The sequence below is a fragment of the Zootoca vivipara genome, chromosome 6 (assembly GCF_965207765.1).
Source record: "Zootoca vivipara chromosome 6, rZooViv2.hap1.1, whole genome shotgun sequence".
NCBI classification, from domain to species: Eukaryota; Metazoa; Chordata; class Lepidosauria; order Squamata; family Lacertidae; genus Zootoca; species Zootoca vivipara.
In genome coordinates this window covers 39994208-40014689 of record NC_142589.1, presented here as the reverse complement: position 1 = coordinate 40014689, position 20482 = coordinate 39994208, and the positions used below count along the sequence as shown (strand labels likewise).

The 20482-nt window shown below is 53.5% G+C and overlaps 1 protein-coding gene across 1 annotated transcript; it reads right to left on the bottom strand.

Annotated features, from left to right (window-relative positions):
- Positions 1–1512: 1512 nt before the first annotated feature.
- On the bottom strand, positions 1513–19608 carry LOC118086786 (polycystin-1-like protein 3). The gene is made up of 30 exons (XM_088671186.1): positions 19320–19608; positions 18561–18650; positions 18194–18465; positions 17630–18061; positions 17041–17172; positions 16295–16428; positions 15376–15502; positions 15016–15250; positions 14368–14393; positions 13679–13907; positions 12802–12986; positions 12142–12372; positions 11577–11678; positions 11081–11259; positions 10142–10288; positions 9479–9672; positions 8871–9067; positions 8035–8203; positions 7645–7837; positions 6463–6715; positions 6028–6130; positions 5736–5879; positions 4635–4820; positions 3888–4179; positions 3376–3509; positions 3079–3290; positions 2486–2646; positions 2173–2383; positions 1947–2048; positions 1513–1696 (listed from the first exon to the last, which is right to left on the bottom strand). Exons 1-30 carry the CDS (start codon positions 19606–19608, stop codon positions 1541–1543), a joined length of 5517 nt encoding a protein of 1838 aa, XP_088527312.1. The 3' UTR covers positions 1513–1540.
- Positions 19609–20482: the final 874 nt, after the last annotated feature.

Genomic DNA, 20482 nt, shown 5'->3' with positions numbered 1-20482 from the left:
TAGAGGTTGGCTGCCTTTAAGGAAAGGCAGGATTGGATTCCTTTCATGGATTTGATCTCCCTCAATGGGCAAGCTGAGCCCTCTGGGTGGGGAGGGGTAATAGTCACTCTTCTTCCCCCCTTCTATCTCCTCCCTTTGGTGTCACCTTGAAACAGTGTATCCTTTTTATGCATCTCAACAGACCAACCTTTGCCATATAAATTCTTCAACTCTGGCAGGGTAGGGTGTAATCTAGAGTTCCCTGTTTGTCTCCTCAGAGGTTAAGCCCTGCAATAGGTAGAGAGTTCCTCAGTGACATTAAAAATACATTGATTTGTAAGGCTTAAATGATGTGCACCACAGAGTATTTGGGACTGGCTAAGAACAGCCCGCCTTTGCCCTGCCTCTTTGGGCAGAGAAGAACTGGCTCCTGCTGTTTAGGGACTTGACCGGCCTTTGGACTGGAAGCCAGTAAGATCAGTTTTGCTCTTCAACCTGCAGGGGATTTCTGGGCAGTCAGATTTGTTCTGCCTTGGCTATTCCCAACAACTCAAAGGCGTGTCAAGGATAAAGGAAGTAGGATATAGCATGAGGCAATGTTGAGTCAAGATCACATGGTAAATTAGCTGAAGAGTGGGAGGGGCAGCTTAAAAGTGGGAGAAAAGCCATGCAGATTTTCTTGCCAGCTCAGCTGAGCTCTGTTACAGTGGTACCTCGGTTTAAGTACACAATTGGTTCCGGAAGTCTGTACTTAACCTGAAGCGTACTTAACCTGAAGCGAACTTTCCCATTGAAAGTAATGGAAAGTGGATTAATCCTTTCCAGATGGTCCACGGAGTACTTAAACTGAAGCGTACTTAACCTGAAGCGAACTTTCCCATTGAAAGTAATGGAAAGTGGATTAATCCTTTCCAGATGGTCCACGGAGTACTTAAACTGAAGCGTACTTAACCTGAAGCAAACTTTCCCATTGAAAGTAATAGAAAGTGGATTAATCTGTTCCAGATGGGTCCGCGGAATACTCAACCTGAAGCGTACTTAATCTGAAGTATGAGTGTAATTGGTTCTGGAAGTCCGTACTTAACCTGAAGCGAACTTTCCCATTGAAAGTAATAGAAAGTGTATTAATCCGTTCCAGACGGGTCTGCAGAGTACTTAAACTGAAAGTACTCAAACCAAAGCATACTTAAACCGAGGTATGACTGTTTTCTCAAAGATAGCGTGTACGTTAGTGATACTTTGAAAATGGTGACCCTTCCCATTTTAGAATAGAAAAGAGCTGTAGAAATGGGGAGGTGGGATGATGCCATTTCAATCCTTTGGCTCCTTTTGGGAAGCTGCTGGGAAGGGCAGCTGTTTCTTGATTCCAAACAAGATGGAAATCTTCAATTGAATCAGCTGCAACATGGATTCCTCCTTGCTGGCCTGTTGTGATGAACCGGGAGAGAGAGAGAGATGCCTTATATGTGAACTTGGATCCTGAGGGGTGGCTGCGGCACAAGCAGCTTCCTGTGAAGGCTTAATTGCTTGAAGTTTGGCTCGTGGCTGGTGATGTGCAGCACTAGCTGCTTGGGCTTACACCTACCTTGGCAGCCTTCATCTCCCATCTGAAGGTCGTCAAAAGGGCAGAGACAAACAGGTTGATGATCACAAACACCATGGAGATGACGCTGGTTACAATCAGCACAGCGCCAAACACAGGGTCCACAGCAGTGACCTAAGCATGAAGAGCACAGTTATGTCCCCTGTGTCTACATATGCACATAGCAGAGAGCTGTTGGCCATGCTGTGCTTTGCAGGGCATAGGGAAGCATGGCATTCTAGACCCAGAAAGCTGAAATCCATGCAGGTCTCTCGGTGCTGAGCTGGGAGCTGAATGGGGCTGGGGGTCTGCTCCTATCTGTGGCGTCCTGGAAGGGCAGCCTAGCAGTGTCCCTCTGCCTAAAGTGGGGCTGCATGGTACTCACCTCTTCATAATTAAATATTCCAATGAAAAGCCCTACGATGGTCACAGCTGAGACAAAGAGGGTCTTGTAGTCAGCTACGCTCCATCCAAACATGAGGTTGCACTGATGGCAAGAGAGCGAAGGTGATGTAGGGGGAGGGGTATAAGGACACAGGAAGTGGGGGGGGTCATGTGCTCTTCCCTCTGCCCTTGGTTGGTTTCCCTGCAGTTGGCAGGCCTCTTCTTACCACAATGGCGTAACCCACAAGTAGCACCAGAAGTGTAAGCAGGAAGCCCAGGACCTCATCCCAGGCTTTCTGCAGCGTCTGTGTGATGAGGTGCATTCTGGGATTTAGTTGCAGGAGGTTCCACAGCTTGATGGTTGTCAAGGCCACCAGAAAAGCAATGAGGTATGTGAGAGCAGAGTCAACTTCCACCATCTCATAGAAGCTGATGAACCTGCCAAAGGTATGGAGGGAGTTTTGCTTTAGGGTGTGTGAAAGCCGCCTCTGCTGAGCGGGGGTCTGCCCCTGCCCCTTGTTTCGGATGGTGGACACTCACCTGTTGCGGTCTTGGCGATGCTGCTTCATGATGCCTTCTGCCAGCACGCGCCTCTTCACATAAAGGCCAATAGCTGCCACACTTATGAGGATGGTGCTGGCATCCAGCAGGTTTCTCTTGCTGCTGAAGTACTTCCACTTCTGCTGCTTCAACTGCTGGCCCTGCTGGCCCCATGGAAGAAGCAGGCTTGACTCAGGCAGCCACATGTTGGGGGGGGGTATGTGCACGTGGAAGGAGAAGTGGTGGTGTGATGCTCTTTCTCTGTCAATACAGCAACCTCCACACACCACCACCCCCTAAAACAAGGGTGGGATGACACTCCTGCGGCACTCCAGGTTTTGCTGGAATCCAAATGCCCAACTGCTCTAGGCAGCCAATGGCCAATGGTCAGGAATGATGGGAGCCTAGCAGCACCCAGAGGGCCCCCACAGGTTCCACATCTCAATCTCTCCTGATCTGGTGCTGGCTGATACCTCCCACTAACCCTAGGAACCTTGAGAGTGCTAGCTAAAGCTGATGGAAGTTGTAGTCCAGCAACATCCGGAGGGTGCTAGGCTAAGGAAACTAAGCTGCTTCACAGAGGCCCCACTCACCTGCACAAAGATGTAGTATAGTATGAGCAGGAGAAAGGTGATCTGGGCACAGATAAATTGGAGGACGAGCTGGAGGTCAGGATAGAGGCGGAGAATTTGCAGCTCCGATTTGCTGAACAAGGTCCCTGCCACAGAAACAGGCACAGGGTCAAGCATGGAGGCTGCAAGCAAGGCTGGCTCCCAGGCAGAGGGAAGGCCTTTTCTCCATCTCCCTCCCCAACAGCCCCAGGACAGCCATCCTGCCTCTGAGGCCCATTGCAGGGCTAGGCCCCCTTTGGCTCTACTACACGCTCTTGCCTATCCCATTGGCCTCCAAGATCAGTGTGACTGCGCAGAAGAGGTTGACATTTGCATTGTAGACAACAAACTCAATGAAGGCAACTCGTGTGCTTCTGTCCAGCCAGTTGTTCTGTTCCAGATAGCGAAGGGTTCTGGTGGGGAATGGTGCAGAAAAAAGTTGAGTTGTGCGTCCACCTTGCAGTGGGAGAGAATTCTAAGGGCTGCGGCTAAATCTACTGGCGGCAGGGGAAGAGAAGCACAACTCTAGTTTACTATTGCATGCCCTGCCCTATGACCTTTAGTCCATCCTTGATCGCTTCTCCCCCAAGAACCACCTGCCAGACTCCAGCTAGCAATGCCATATTCACTACTGTTAGCCAGGATTGTGGGTCTTTAGCTTTCACCTGCCTCTCCCACAGCTTCACCAGATCAGGAGATAGTGGGCAGAGACTGAGATACATTTGCCCAGAAAGAGTCCCTGGCGCTTTTGGGACCTGATGCCTGTTCTGCAGCTCCCTCAGTCCACATACCTTGTGGCGTAGCTTTTGTTTCTGCCAAGGTTTGCCAGGTAGCCGCTTCCTGGATAGAGAGCAAACTTCCCCCAGATGGGGTACTCTTGCAGGGTGCTCTCATTCTGGAAGACCCAGGCACTCGCCTGACCTCTCCCACCTGCAGCAGGAGGCCCCCAGCTGGCCGTGGGACCCTGCTTTCCCTCTTGGAGCGGGAGAAAAGGTGGCCCTGGCTTTGGCAGGGCTCCTGTGGCTCGGATCTGTCGTAGCCGCACGCTGCCTACAAGGAAAGAGTTTCCATCCATGGCCAAACCTGGGAGATTGAGAGAGGGGGAAAATGTGCTGCTTAGAAGCAAAACACACAAACGCACACCTGTTTGTACAGATGTAAAGAGCTGGGTAAATTTAGGCTTTTTCAGCAACACTGAAAAAGCCTAAATAGGACATGTTTTTGTATTTTATACAGCATGTGCCACTGGGGCTGCTGCCTGGCAATGGCTTGGGGCCACTGCCCAGGACACCTTCCCTCACTTGAGGCTGCTGCCTCGAGCCTTCCCCCCAATCCCTCCCATTGCAGTGAGTGAGCAGCAAAAAGACTTCCAGGGAGTGACCCTGAGCAAGGGAAGGCACACCTTTTCAATTTATTCAGTCATTCATTTTGTGGTGACCCGCATAAAAGCAGTCTCACACAAGTGGAATGCCCATAAGCAGAGGACTGCCTGTATACAGAAGGATGTCTCTTTGATCTCTGCTCCTTGTGCTGCTCACCTTCAGAATCGCCATGGAGGCCAGGCAGCAGAATCACCCTGGTCCACCTGTACAACTCCTCTGGGGTAAGGATGTCTTCTAGGTGGGATGTGAAGGTCTTTTGGAGGGCGTTGTTCAAGTAGAACTCATTGGGGCTTCTCTCAGTATAGCTGAGGACCATCAGCACAGCCAGGAACACAAGCTGCACTGGATGTCAGAAAAGGGAAGTGGATCAAAACATTTTGTCCTGTTGGACAACCTTGTGGGCCAAATTATAACCCCTTCCAGGTCTAAGCAACCCGCCCGCTTGCAGGTATGATCAGGGGCATAGCTAGCTGCTCCGGCACCCAGAGCAGCAGGAGCGGGGTGCGCTGCCCATGGAGGTGCCACGGTGATCCACCCGGGCACGGAGGCGTGGTGAGCTGCCCATGGAGTCTGCCTGGCGGACACGAGCCCCACACTGCCGTTTCAGGAAGCACAGGGCCCTGAGCCACCGCATCACTCCCAGGAGAGACGCATGGCTTGGGTGCGCTGCAAGCCAGGCCCCGCAGTAAGTGCCTCCCCCCTGTGGTGTGCCATTTTGTCACCCCCTCAGGGATGACACCCGGGGGGGACTGCACCACCCTTTCTATGCCCCTGGGTATGATCTTCCCTAATGGTGGTTTAAAGGTTGCAAATTACACCTGAAGATTTGTCCTGAGCAGATTCTGCACCCACTGAGTTATGTATACATTGTGGTTTATAGCAGTGGTTCCCAATTAGCTAATTACTGAGGAACCCCTATTTTTCAAAAGCCAAGCCATGGACCCCTACTTTTGAAAAAAAAAATAACAACTCTGTGGTAGTTACCTGTGCAAAGCAATTTTTTGATGAAAATGTGAGGTATGCCCAATGTTCTGACATGGTATGTGGCAGTTTCTTCCCATGTTCCTAGAGGCAACTGCTGCTCCCACCATTCTGACCTTGGCCTTGGTATGATTCTCTGTCTTGCTTGCTTCCTTAACCACTGATGCTTAGGAGTGTGAATGCTGAGCATATGTCACCCCTGCTTGGTGCGGGGAGGGAGCAGGAAGTGTTGCACAACCCATCCACACCCTTACTGGCCTTCGCGACTGGTCTCACCTGCAATCTCTCTGATCAAGGAGTACAGCTTATTGTCTTTCAAGGCTCGTTCCTTTGGCCGCACCATTGGCTGGAGGGCAGGGGGTTTGTAAGCTGGGTCTGCCCAGCGTCTCCGCCCATAAGCTTCCAGCTGTAGGCTCCTTGCTGGAGGGAGAGGGAAGCAGGAGTTAGTCCCAAGCAAGAGGAAAAAGGCCCCCTTTGGTCAGAGGCCGCTCAGACAGATGCCCTATCGAGCACTGCAGATGGGGGCGGTGTGTGTGTGTGTGTGTGTGTGTTGGAGAGCTTGAATTACCTGTGATGAGGCCCAGGGCCCACCAGAGCTGCTGCTCCTGCCCCTTGTCCTTCCACAACTCCCTCTTGTGCAGCAGTGAGAAGAGGAAGGTCAGAGCCAACACCTGGGAAGGAGGGAGAACAGGGCTGCCATTGGGGGGCCCCACAGGGCAGGTGTCTGGGCCCTTCTTAGCAGGAGGGGCCCCACCACAAATGGAATGGTTAGTAACATTACACGCATTACCAGTGCAGATTGGGGGAGAGATGGACGAGCATTAAACCCAGAGTCCGGACTTATGTGGGGTCTGAGGATCCTTGCAGACCTCTGACCCTGCTGTGTTGCTGCAGAATCACAGAACACCAAAGACATTTGTGGAGGCAGGGAGAAGAGGGGAGATGCTGGCTCTGGCAAGGGTGTGGGGAGAGGTTAGCTGCACCCCAGAGAGGGCCAGGTTACCTTCAGGGGCTGCACTACGAAGATGTTCTCTAGCACTGAGAGCAGGATGTTGATGGCCCAGCGCCCAGCCTCGTCCCTGCTCATTTCTAGGCTGTAGAGCACTGTGAAGAAGGCTGAAACCAGGCTGATGCTCCCCACTGTGAGCCAGCAGGCGAAACTGAATCTCCCGGGGAGACAGTGGGAGAAGGGCGGCCTCTCCTTGTCAGGGTCTTCAAGTGGGAAACTGCTGAGCTCGTTCCTGGGCCAGGTGGGCCTGAGACAAAGAAGCAGGAGAATAAATGGCACCTCAGCCTTTGGGAACACCAGTAGAGGGAGGGAACTGTGCAGTGGGGAGGGGAAATGACCAACACACAGACCAAGCAGAAAAAGCAATAGGCAATTAAGAAAAAGACCATTACTGGGTGGGCTGGGAAAACTGGCTGGCTTTGGGTCTGAGTGTGACCCAGATACCCTATAGATCCAGAGGCCCTCCAGGTTAGCACCTGATGAAAAAACCCTGAAACTGTCAGAACAGGAGGTGGAACAGCTCCCCCTGCCAGTCTATGGAATCAGAGGCACCAGTCTGCTTGTGAGGAAGCAGTCAGTGGCTGTGGTTGAGTGTAGTTTAGGAGACAAGAGTATATAAAGCCTCCCTAGTGAGCCTTCTAGTTGCAGGAAATAATACAGGTCTCTGGTGCCTTATTTCCTGATTCTCATCGCCCTGCCTTGCTGCATTGTACCTTGCCTGAACTCGACTGCAGTGGTGACCTTGGACTGTTGCCTCACTTTGTTTCTGGGTCACATTTGAACAGACCCTACATGCTTGGCTTGCTTGGACTCTGTTGTATATGCGACCCCCATCCTCACTGGTGAGTCCTGGGGGGGACGGCTTTTATCTCTTGTAACTGGGACCGGGCTCCTTGCCCAGCCCCTGAAGGCATTCCCTGGAGTGTGAAGACATCTGGTTGGTTTCTTCCTGTAAGCTATTTCATGGAAGGAACTTTGACCTTAGCTAGGTGTGTTTCTTTGTATACATATGTAGGGTGTGTAGATGCCGCAGAGTTTCACAGTGGCTTACAAATGAGGATCTTGTTGCCCAAGTATTATTTTGGGTTTGGAGCAATCTCTGCAAAAATTTACCAGGAAATGGGGCCAGGAGAGTGGGGAAGAGATAGATGAGGGGAGCTTCTGGGTGGGGGCTACCTGCCAGGCCCCTCGGTGCTGGGCCAGGGCTGGGCCTGCTGCTGCTCTAGGTGCTGCTGGACTCTCCGTAGTTGGTCCACCGCATGCAGGTGGTCATAGGGGTTAGGGAAGCTGCACATATCCAGGCTGCAGAGCTGAGTCCCCAAGTCATTCAGCACATGCCTCAAGTAGCTGTGGAGGTTGAAGCGCCTCTCTGGAAACAAGTACAAAGAGGCATCATTCTCACCCTCCAGAGCCTTAATTCCCCCTCCTCTTTCCAATTGAGTCAAGGGTTGCTCAGCACCCCAAAGGTGCAAGGTGGTGCACAGAGCATGAGGAAGGGTGGCACACTCTCTGTCTGAGAGGAAGGGAGTGGTGTTTGCATCCATTGCCAAGGCAAGCTTCTCTTACCCTGAGGGGGACCTTCCAGGTCCTTCTGGTGCTGGAGGTGGGACTCGATGAGGTCACACAGACAAGCCACAAGCTCCGGTACTTGCTCAGAAGTCCCAGGAAACTTGTCCATGGCTCTGCACTGGCAGAGGCCGTTCTTGTAGAGGAAGCCCAGGGTCTCCTCCAGCTCCTGCAAAGGAGAGAGCAGGGCAAGAGAGCCAAGCACCCATCAGGGCAGAGGCTGGTGCTGGGAGACTGACCGCTCAGGACCGCTTGTTTTCCCCCTACTGAACTCCCTTGGAGACTTTGCCCATTTCAAGGTATATTGTTTGAGGGCGACCATGCCAGTTTGCAAGGACCTCAAAGAAGCTCCAGCTGTTCTCTTATAACAGGAGTCACCCAAAGGGAACCCGTTTCTGCACCCTAGGGAAATTATGTATTAAATCTGCACCGAAGGGCTGACTGAACACAATTCAACTGGGTGTGTCTGCTGTTTAATTGACCACAGAGTTTTTGAGTTAGGAAAGGCATTGTAAAGTGAGTGGAGAGAGCAAGATAATGGGGGCCACACACTGTGTTTCAGCAAGCAAAGAGCTCTGTTCGGTTTTTATCTTCCCTCTATTATGTGCTGCCAAAACGAGCATGAGCTCTGTAGGGTTTTAATTCCTGGTTGACAGCTAGCCTGGCACCTATTGCCGCCATGGCTCAAGCTTCCTGTACCTGACAGGGGACTCTGTGGGCCTGGCATGCTATCAGTGGGTCACATGCCTATGCACCAGCAAACAATTACACGGCAGACCGTGATTTGCGCTGTGTCCCAGGTGCTGACTGGAGGAACTTGTGAAGAGGGGTCTCACCTGCTTGACTCGTGTGATGGGCATCACCTGCTTGGGGGGCATCACAGTCTGCAGGAATTCGGTGCTGGCAGGCGGAGGCTTTGGGGCTGGGGGCTGGACCAGCTGGAAGATGTGGCTGATCAGTAGGTTCACCGGCATTAGGAAGATGGCTGTTTCCACACTCACCAGCAGCTCGTGCCAAGTTACCATAAAAGGCCCTGTCTCAGGGGCAGGGAGGGGGGAGGGGGGCAGGCAGAGACCTTCAGTCAGGAGGAGGGGGTGGCCAAAAGGATTGCTGCTGTGGCTGAGGCAGTTTTGATGCAAAAAATGGTGGGTGGGGTCCAGAGGGGGACTCCCAGCTCCATTGTGAAGCTTAGAATCCTCAGTGCTACTTAAAGACACACAAGCCCTAGGCATGGAAGGTGGAGCATGGGGACAGGAGCAAAAATACAGGACTCTTTAGGGCTCTGCCTTGGGGGCTGTGAACCATGGCAAGTGGTGGGAAGCCAGCCTCTTCCCTACCCCACCCACCTGCCCCCAGCCCAGCCCAGCCCCCACCTGCATCGTGTTGGGGCGGGGGACAAGGAGAGGCACTGGCTATGCCAGTCTCCAGCTAGCAGCCAACTCACCAGCCTCAGGGCTTCTGGACCCTCCCTCTTTTCTCCAGAACATGATGTTGATGAGGAAGGTGCAGCAGAGGAGGGCCAGGCAGCAGGAGAGCCTCTGCACACGAGTGAAGGGGCTCCAGGGTGAGCAGGTCATCACCGACAGCCACAGGTGCTCCTGCGTCAATTTGTCCACCAGCCCTGACCAGAACTGGTACCTGGTGAAGTGGGATACGGGATGTATTTGGTGGGGGCTGAGCCAGAGAGGGTCAAGGGCCCGGAGCAAGGTGGGACCTTTCCTGTTGCACCTAATTTCTGAAGGGAGAGGAGCTCGAAGCTGCGTCACATTCTCCGACCTGGAAGGAAGACCCAACTCCCAGATGGGTGGGAGAGAAAGGCCCTCTCTGTGCAGAGTCAAAGGAACTTTCTTCACTGGGTATCACATGCGCCATGTCTGAGAGTTGTCATTCCAAGCAGATTCTGGGACAAAGCCTGCTGTTCCCTGACTTTTATTTTTTTTATGTCTGCATATTGCTTTTCCACACAGGTGTTCTCAGCATAATTCAGTCAAAGGCAAGGTACCTGTTGGGCAGATCAGGGGCAGAAACACCCCTAGGGCAAAAACGCATTCCAGAGATGCCACAAACTGTCACTGGCAGGAGGTGGGTGGGTGGGGCTCATATTTACCTGAAGGACAGGAGATCCCTCTCAGAGGCAACAGCAAAGACTTTATCCACATGGCCATCATCCAGGTCAGCTGCCAGCCAACAGTCACACAGGAAATGCCACTTCTTCTTGGCAGGCAAGTCACAGACAACCAGCCGCCTCACAAACCTGCAGGAGGCTCAGGCCTTTCAGTTGTTTGCCCACACATGAGTGGCACTGCCAAGCAGTCATGTGGTGCCCATTAGCTGCAGCCAAGGGATCTGCCCCCACTCCCCCATCACTCAAGAGCTGCAGGTCAAAGGGAAGCAGTGTGGATCTTTTCCTTCTGCCCTCATCACCTTGCCAAAACAGAGAGCTGCATGTAGCTACCTTCAAGCACAAGCGAAGCTTTGCTCCGTTAACCTATATATAAAGCGTTCTTTGCCCAGCAGTTTTGGAAAAGGACTGGAGATGGAAGGGTATCCCCTCCCTGATGTATTCTTTATGTTTGGGGGTTCAGACCAAAAGTGGGTCATAATGCATTATTTGACATGACAATGTGGCCTCTGGAGCCAAAGCTGGCCTTTAACATGGTGAGCATGAACCTTGGGTGGGACAAGACATACCACAGTTCTATCGTCCCCCTAGAATGTCCAGCTGTCCTGCAGCTAGTTTTGCTACAGTTGGACGGGGATCTTGTGAATTTCTTCAGCATAGGCTTGGAAGGAGGTATCTTTGAGGACCTGGGAGTTCTGCAGGTCCTGGCAGCACAACCCCATGGCATGGGAGGACTAGGCCTGCCAGCTGCAGTGTCCCTTCGCCTACTAGCATCTGATAAGGTCTGGTGCTGCCAATGGACTCTCCCATGCCAGTCATGTGCTTCCAACCTCCTCCTCGCTTGGCATCCCAGTTGCTGTCTGGTTCGCTCTAACCCCACCCTCTTGGCCTACACCCTCAGTCCTCACTGGGCCATGGACTTACCAGCTGGGGTTGGGCCCAGTGTTGTCGTGCCAGAGGCGGATAGCGTGGAGGTTGCCCAGGGGCTTCTGTGTGGCAAGGAGGAAGGCATCCCGCCCACCTCGCTCAAAGGAGGGCCCCTGGGGGTGCTGTAGCAGGTGTGGCTCACTCCGGCCCTCTGCCCCATAGAGGGTCAGGATAACCTCAAGCCAAGGAGGGAGAAGGGGTTAATCAAGGAAAGGGAAAAGAGGGCGGGTACTGGGTGGGGTTCATGGAATGCTTCCTTTCCTCAGTTCCTTGCCCAAGCAGGGAGCCCATGTCATCAAAGACATAGGCTTTTGCATGCAGACAGTCACACAGAAGCCTGCACCCCCACACACCCACTCCCTGATAGGGAGAGATTTGCCAGACTCGGCCCAGATTCTGTGGGCAGGTGCCTGAGGTCATGGAACTTGATGGGCAGCACTTGTACCATCAACAGTACAAAGTGGGCCTGCAGGGAAGTGAGACCCTACCCTACCTTAGCAGAAGTCCCAGCCCCTCTGCGGTAGCCTGTGAAGACTTGCACCAGGTAAGAGAAGCGGGCGGTGGCCTCATTATCTGCTAGGATTGTGACCTTCACCTGGAGGGGTGAGAGACACACATGGGGTGGGTGGCCCTAGAAATGGCCAAGCCCCACTTCAGCAAGTTGGCTTTCCCAGAGTGTCTGGTTCTCAGCTGTTTGCTGGATAAATATTTCATACCCTGAACCAGGCACCCCCAAACTTCAGCCCTCTAGATGTTTTGGACTACAATTCCCATCTTCCCCGACCACTGTTCCTGTTAGCTAGGGATCATGGGAGTTGTAGGCCAAAACATCTGGAGGGCCGCAGTTTGGGGATGCCTGCCCTAAACAGACGGTGTAAAATGTCCTCTCTCATTACCTGTTTGCATTTCCAACGAAAAACCTTCATTGTTCCTCATTTCAGCACATCAGACAAGAAGGGCCTGAATGAGGCCAGATTTTTGGGGGGCCCCCTCTGGCCTACAAATGATAATAACCCCAAACAACCATCATAAATCTTTTGCTTGCCTTTTCCCCTCACCTTCTTAACATCCGTTCTCTGTCTCCATCGAGCCCAAACGAGGGCAGCTCCATAGCCCAGCAACAAGCTGCTTAGCAAGGCCAGCCCTGAAGGGTTTTGGCCCACGGTGCTCAGGAGCTTTGCAGTGTTGTGAAGGTCAATCAGGTGTGGCAGGACCAAGGAGATGCACCCAAAGAAGGTGAGGTGGTTGCACAAGCACTGGGTGCTGTGGAGGGTGCTTTGGGAGCCCACCTGGAAGGCAGACACTGATGCATTAGAAACCAACACAGGAGGACGAGGTACCAAAAGTTCTGCTCCATTTGGTTCCCCATGAAGAGTTTGGATTTGGATTTGATATCCCGCTTTATCACTACCCGAAGGAGTCTCAAAGCGGCTAACAATCTCCTTTCCCTTCCCCCACAACAGACACCCTGTGAGGTGGGTGGGGCTGAGAGACTTCAGAGAAGTGTGACTAGCCCAAGGTCACCCAGCAGCTGCATGTGGAGGAACGGAGACCTGAACCCGGTTCCCCAGATTACGAGTCTACCGCTCTTAACCACTACACCACACTGGCTCTCTACACCACACTGGCTCTGCCCCACTTTTTTTCCTCCCAGCATGGAAGCAAAGGCTTGCCTGCCTGCCCTACAGCCCTCTGGCCTGGTTGACCCTACTGCATACCCGACATCCATCACTTCTCCAGGCCTGATGCTGGCTGGACCAGTAGTAGCATCCAGAGATGATGGTGTGGATGGAGAGGTTCCAGGGGCCCTGAGAGAGGGCAGCCACCTCTGCAGAGATGTAGTAGGTGCCCAGGCCGTGATGCTGCAGCTCCTCTGGAGGAATCACCCATGTGTAGGCACCCTCTGAAGCAAGAGCAGTGAGTCAAAGAGAGCAAAGAGAGACCACACCCACTGACCTCACCCACACATTCCCCCACCGGGGGACACAGTCCTGCCTGGCCCCAGCTCCTCAAGCCCCTCCCTCCCTAACTGTGTGCCTACTCCCAGGTGGACAGATTTAAATCAAAATGGTTTGGTCAATTATGTAAATGAAGAAACCGGTTGATTTAACTAAGCGATTTAAATCAAATTTCCCATTGATGTTTCCTACAGTGCAAATCTGACCACTACACCATGTTAATTTGCAATTAAATGAATTTAATTGGCAATTCAATAATTGAAACACAGCTGATTCAATCTGTATACTTTTGCAACTTGTTCCCATATAGCAGGCTTCCTCAAACTTGGCCCTCCGAGTTTGAGGAAGCCTGCCATATAGGTTATGTCTTATGGCTGAAACCCAGAACAGTTGGTGAAGTTAACACCTCAACGCTATGCCCACTTACCCGAGAGTTACCTCACTGAACTCCAATGAGACTTACTTTTAAGGGGATACATGTAGCATTGTGCTGTACGTATGAGCATAAGAAGAACCTGCTGCATCAGGCCAATGGCCATTCTAGTCCAGCACTAATTTCCTAGTGGTCAATCAGATGCTCCAATAGGAAGTCCCAAAGCAGCACCTGCCCTCTAGCTTCCTGCTAACAAGTCCTCACCCTCTTGCCATCCGCTGCTGGGCAAGGTGGTGTTGAGGAGGCTGCTGTTCTCGTTGGGCTCAGGTTGGAGGCCCAGGTGCAAGGTGATCTGGACCACTGTGCTGGATTTCACCGATACTAGCAGGGCATCCTCTACTGATGTGACGTTTACCACAATGTCAAAGTTCCTGACGCTGCCAGTCAAGTGAGTGTGAGGGGCCTCAGCTCTAGCCTCAGCACTGAGCCCAATCTGGAAGCAGACAGAATGCCCATGGTCAGCCCTGAAGTGCCCCCCCACTGGTCCTTGAGCACGTACTGTCTCCTATCAGGCTGTACAGCACAAAGTGCTTATCTCTGATCCAGCACTGGACCTTGGACAGCGCTGCTTCTGCATGCCACTTGGATGCAGAGAAAAGAATCCCCCCTATCTAGCCAAGAAATGTTCCCATCAGCAATGAATGAGGCTGGCACCTTCTGTGGGTGCAAATGTCCACACCACAACTGTGCCACAATCATGCTATGGAATGGTGCCACACTTGCAAGTATATTTCAGTCCGAAGCACACTTGAGGCCTTCTTGTGAGGAGGCTGCAATTGGTTTTAAAAAACACCAGGAAAGGGGGGAGCACTTAGATCTCTGTGGAGCTGACAACAGGCTGGAAAAAAGGACTCGTAAAAATGACTGCCTCCTCCCTCACCCTCCAGCAGCACTCCCAGATCTGTCCCACTTAGAAAGACTTTGGGGGACGGGGGAGAGAGATAATATGGGGGGGAGGGGAAGATGAGAGAGAAAACGAAACTCTTGGCACACCCTGCAAGAAGAGAGGCTCCATTTCCAAGCATCAACTCCTTCAGAGCATTCAGAAATGAGATTTTGCCTGGGAAAGTTATATTCATCCTCCTTTGATTGCTGTCAAAAGGGTAACATGACCCGTTTTAGAAAAACAAAACAGGGAAAGGATCTGGGCACTGCCGTCGCTAAGAACATTTGGGTGCAGATTTGGACTAATATTCCAAAGGAAAATTAATCAAGAAATATTCAGAGAATTTAAATAAAACCCCACATAATTCTCACGTTTTATAGAGGCAGTATCTATAGGTGGGTTTCTCGAGTTGCCCAGTGATAAAATGAAAATTTAAAATTATGGCATGGAGGATTCCTACTGATCCTGGTTGATATCCAATGTTAGATTTACTCAGAGAAGACCCATTGAAATTAATAGACTTGACTAATTGAAGGTCGTTGATTGCAATGGGTCTACTCTGAGTGTAACTTAGTTGGATGTTAACAGTTTATTGGCATCCTTGTGTGGGTCCATCAGGTCTGAAAATGGAAAGTCATTTCTCAGCGGCAGAAACAATCTGAATGTGTTCTGGGGAGAAAGGACCAGCTTCCTCTTTGTGGGGGATGGATGCCACACTCAGGAGTCCTGATCAGAGAACTTCCCAGTACAGTATCCATTCTCACCTCTATTTCCTCTGCAAGATTGTGGACACCGATGGACTCCTCGCTGGCCATGAGAGCGATACTTGCCATCCTTTTGATCGGCTTCTCATCCAGGTGCCAGAAAGGGTTGAATGCAAAGGAGGCCACCTAGAGTGAAGATGAGAGCAAGAGTGAGCTGTGGGGTTGCCCTCTGCCCCACCTCCATGCCCTGCCAGCCCTGCACTATGTCCCCCTACAAGGACCCAGTGGGCAGCAAGCCACTACCACCTTACCTGGACTTGTACTTGGGGGTGCTGGCTCAGAACTGGCTCCAGAGCAGAGCTGGATGGGAAGGTTACGTTCAGGCCCCTTGGCTGAAGCAGGTGGAAGGAGGCATGGGACAGGGAGGCTTTGTCACACCTGGTAGGGAGTGAGGAGAGAGGGGTTACTGTTGAAAGTTCAAGTGCAACTCCATCTTCAGAAGAGGGGTCTTGCGTAGGTTAGGACAGATAGAACAGAGTTCAAGACCTCCAGATTCCCAGACTACCTTTGTGTCCTTAACCTCTACAGCTCACCTCTCTATCTCTTTTGATATTCTCAGGCTGCACTCTGTTTCACAACTTCTTGCTCCTCTCACATTTCTCTCTCCAAAAAGAATTATCCTTTGAGATAAGATAGGAGCCAGCATGGCTACCATGCTCAAGTACAGACTTGTTAGGCTAGATCTTGGAACTTTTCTATCCAACTACTACGGTATGTGGTTAGAGTGTGAGACATGGACATGGGAGAGCAGGGTTCAAATCCCCTCTCAGCCATGAAACCCAATGGGTGACTTTAGGCCAGTCACTATCTCTCAGCCCCAACCTACCTCGCAGGGTTGTTGTGAGAATAAAATGGAGAAAAGGAGAAGTCTGTGAGCCATCCTGAGCTCTTTGGAGAAAAAGTGGGTTATAAATGTAGTAATGATTTTTTAAAAAAAACATGTAATATACTACTTTATTATTTAACTACAAGCATCTCTGTGTGCGAGATTGTTAACTCATAAAAGTCTGTTCCCTAACCAAGATGCATTCTCTGAACAATGTCTTATTCTGCATACCAAAAGGATTCCAATAGGTAATTGGCAACCAAACAGTTCATTCAGTTGCCCAGTTGCCCTGAGCAAGCCCCGCCCCCCACTTCTTCAGTGCCTAGGAGAGAGGAGACTGGTACCTGCTGAGGGTGGTGCTGAGCACAGGAGACACCACAGTTACTGTGGATTCCTCCGTGGTGGAGCTTCCCAACAGGAGTCCCATCTGGATCAGAGGAAGGGCTTCCAATGCTGTTTCCAGGACCTTTGGTTCCTGCTGCAGAAAGGCCAGGTGTGGTCAGGAGCTGGGCAGAGCCAGGATGGGGAGCCGGGAAGCTCACCTCCCTTCCCATGGGCTCAGGTGTAATGGGAAGGCGTGGACAAGAGACCCAGCCATGCAGCAGGCCTGAGCTGGCAACCCCATCCTTCTGCCGGCTTGGGGAAGTGTGAAGGAGGAAGGAGCAGGTCAGAATAGTCTCCTCCACCCGACCCCTGTAGGTCCTCTTTCTTCCCCACCTGTTGCGTGCCAAAGCTGGGTGTCCAGCTGCCCGAGGCTTGGAGGAGGTTGCTGAGGGCCTGGAAAAGAGCCTGGGATGCGAGGTCTAGGCAGGAGGCATTGCTGGCAGGGTGGTCCCTCGGTAGCTGAGAGCTTAGGGAGAGGAGTGCCTGGCTGGCAGAGGCCTGTAGGAACAAGGCAGGGCTAGTGCATCTGGCGGGGCTGATTTGGGGTTGCAAAGGTGAGGCTGGCTGTGCCAAGCGGCAGGCTTGCCTCTGTACAAAGCCTGGGTAGAGGGCCTGGCTCAACCAAGGCCTGGGAGAATAGGCCGCAGGGGACAGACCTTTAGATCAGGGGTGCCACCCACCCTCCCTCCCTGCCATGTGCCAGTACCTGGGCATCGTCTGAGAGCAGAGTGTGGAAATTTGTCAAATCCTTCAGCATCCGGGCTGCCCGCTCCAGTGCCATAGGGTGGTCTGGGGTCTGCACAGCCTGGCTAAACTGGTGCAGCACCTTCTCTAGGGCCTGTGGGACAGACCCTGAGTGAGAGGGGCTGGGGGAGAAGATGGCCTGGTTGCCCTATTACGCTGTCAGTGAGCCTGCAAGTAGAGCTTATTGCTAAATCTCTAACTGTGGGAAGCCTCCTCTACCCTATAGGGGGAAGACCTGAAAAGGTAGCTAGGCTGGAGGGAGCCACACACACCCACCCCCACACCCACCCCGCCTCCCCAGAGCCACTTGCCTCCCTTCCTGCTGTGGGCAAAACCAGTCTGCAAATCCCTCACTAAGTGACTTTGGATCCCTGGGAAATCACATACGAGTCACGCTCATCTTTGATCTGCACCTCAGCGTTGGTTTTTCCAGGTGCAAAGGAAGAATGCTGCAACGCCCCCCCCCCCCAGCATCTCCGGAGCAGGGTGTGGTGTATGGGACAAGGTGCCACCAGAGTGGGGGCAGGTGCCAGCCCCAGATGTCTCCCTACCTTCCCCTGGTCCTCAGGGGGGAAGTGTCTAGGGCTGAAGGTGAAGAGGTCCGGGCTGGGGTTGGACTGGTGGCTTTTGGTATCCCCCGAGGTGGTTTTGCTGGTGGGCAGCGGCTGAGTGCTGGGCTCAGGGGCTGAGGTCTGAGAGTTGGGTCGGGTCTGGCTGCTGTTGCTGGCTGGCCACGTGCTGAATGCCGACTTGGGGCTGCTCGGCGGTTGGTGGGGAGTGCCGAGTGCTGGCCTGGTCCCAAGGAATGGCTGGATGTCAGCGGTGGTCGGCTGGCGAAGGGTGCTGCTTCCTGGAGGAGCACTGGGCGGCGGAGGAGTCGCGGCGGAGGGCTGGGCGCTCAGAGCAGCCGTCGCCGTCGGCTTTTCGGTGAGGATGGGCGTCGCCTCCGTCGGGCCACACGTCAAATGCTGGCAGGTCGTTTTCTGGGGGACAGGGAGAGAGAGTCACCAGGGCCGGCTGCTCGGCGGTGCGCTGCAGTCAGCCCAGGGGGCGCTGCGCAGCGGCGGCGGCCTAGAGAGTCATCGCCCATGCCTGTTCGACGGCTGCGCAGGCACCTGCTTTGGCGGGAACTTACCACCCAGGGCGTGGAAGTCTCTTGGGGCGTCCTTGGGGGGCCTGTAGCGGGCAGAGAGCAGAAGGGATTGAGCTCGAGAGGATTCATGGAAGGGGCGCTTCTGGCGCGGCAGGACCTGCGACGGCCAGCCCAGCCGCCTCGGGAGAGCCTGTCCCTGCAGCCACCTCGAAAGGGCGTGCTTCATGGGGGTGGGGGGCCGCCCAGAGAGTCTCATCCTCAGCTCAGCCACGAGGTCCTTTAAATTCTTTGAAGCTGGAGGCCCCATGGAGAAGAGCCCCCTGCCCAACCCCCTGTGGGTGCAGAATGAGGGCACGAACTCCCACCCGGGGGGGGGCAGACCCACGCACCAGACTGGCAGATGAAAAAGTGCTTCTGGTCACACTTCTCCCTCCTGGTATAGAACTGGTCGCCATTCCGGACGAGGACTTTGCAGGGATCTGAGGAGAGTAGGCGCCGCCGTCAGACACGGTTATCCCTCTTCCCCGCCACCCCATACTCAGCCCGCCAGTTGTTTGCCTTTGGGGGATTTCTTAGGATAAGGCTTCCCGGCTGAGGCTGCCCTGGGTGCCTCCTTCAGGGCTCCGCTCCCTCTCCAGACTAGAGTCTCCCAGTGGTGGCGATTGGTTTAAGGGAAGCCTTTGCATAGGGTTAGTGCCTGGTAGCAAACCCTCGGACAGCCTTGCATTTATTTATTTTTTAACCGTCCCCACTCTTTGACTGCCTGTATCAGACGGCAGAGCTGAGCCATCAGCAGCGGGGCTTGGCATGGGAGGAGGGTTGCCACCCTGAGTGTCCTTGAAACGCTGGTGGGCGGGGTCCTCGACCAAGGGAAGGGTCTGCTGCAGGGCCTGGCTGGGCCCTTGAAGTGAGAAGCTTGGCTGCCCCACCTCAGTCCCCACGAGGAGACGGTGGTCCCACCTTGTGCATGGTGGCGGTCGTGCCCTGAGTGGTTTGGCGTCTGGGCGAGTCAGAGAGATGCTGAGTGGGGAATACAGTAACACACATCCCGGGACAGTATACGGGGCTTGGCTGCTGCTGCTGCCCATCTTCTGGGACCCCTTCCACGGTGCTGCTGTTGGGCCTCTGCGCCCCCACCCCGCTCTCACCTTTGCCAGAGTGTCTCACTTCCTGGAGCGCCTCTGCTGCAGCCCCGATCCAGGTTTTGCTCCCGTCGACCAGGCGGTCACGCAGGGCGTCTTGGATCTGCTGGTTCCACGTCTGGAGGAGCCGGCCGCGGGATCGTCTGCACCAAAACTCTGCACCCAAGGCCAGTTTTGGCCGCCGGAGCAGCCGATAGCAGTCCTCTCCTGCCACGGGCAGGCAGGCGGGCTCCGACTCCTCCGAAGAGACCTGTGCAGCCCAGAGCCAGAGCCACATCCCTATAGGGAGCCCCATGCCGCTCCCTCTTTGGGGCAAGCTGGCCCGGGGCCACCCTTTAATAGTCTAAACCGCCGCCCCCCACCGTGCACGCTCAGCCCACGAACTGAGAAAGCAGGTGGGGGAGCTGCTAGAAAGAGGAGCAGAGCATCGCCACACCCAGAGGCTGAACAGGTGCAGCACCTGGCGCTCCAGCTGGAGATGGGCCCTCTTGTTTGCACAGAAGAGGGTGCCATTGTCTGCACCCCGGTGGGGAAGGAGGGAGGGGCAACTGCATTGTCTGCTGGATAAAAGGCACGTTGGCAGGCAAATGTTGAGAGCCCAGGAGGCCCATCCCATTCTTCTTGCTCCCGAGAACAGTATGATAACCAAGGGGTTAGGGCGACAAGAAATGGGATTTCAAGGGGTTTGGGAGTGGGGGCAAGATAGGAAGGTGGCAGACTCCCCTTCATTAAAGGTTTCTAAGCGGAGGGAAAGGGACCCTCCTTCCAGGGAGGTTGTGCTAGTGGGATTCTCAGGAGGTAGGAGTAGATGACCCTCACAGTCCCTTCCAACACGACAGTTCTATGATTCTTCTGGACAAGTGCTGGCGAGTCTCCAGCCAGCCACATGAGGTTTTACTGCATGTCACTGCCAGGTGTCCACCAGGGGGCTTGAAGGGGGAATGGGTGTCTGGATCTGGGCCTGGGCTCCTGAGCAGCTGATCATGATGTCCTCAGAGAGTGAAAGAGAGCTTCCACGGGCACCATTGACCTGTAGCCTGCCATTTATTCTGTGTGCCTAGTGTTGAATCACTTTTGAATCACTTTTGCTTGGAAGCTGACCTCACATAGGCTTCTTGGTGGGGAGAGGAGGCTTGCCTTCATTGCAATCACACACAGAATACTTAAAA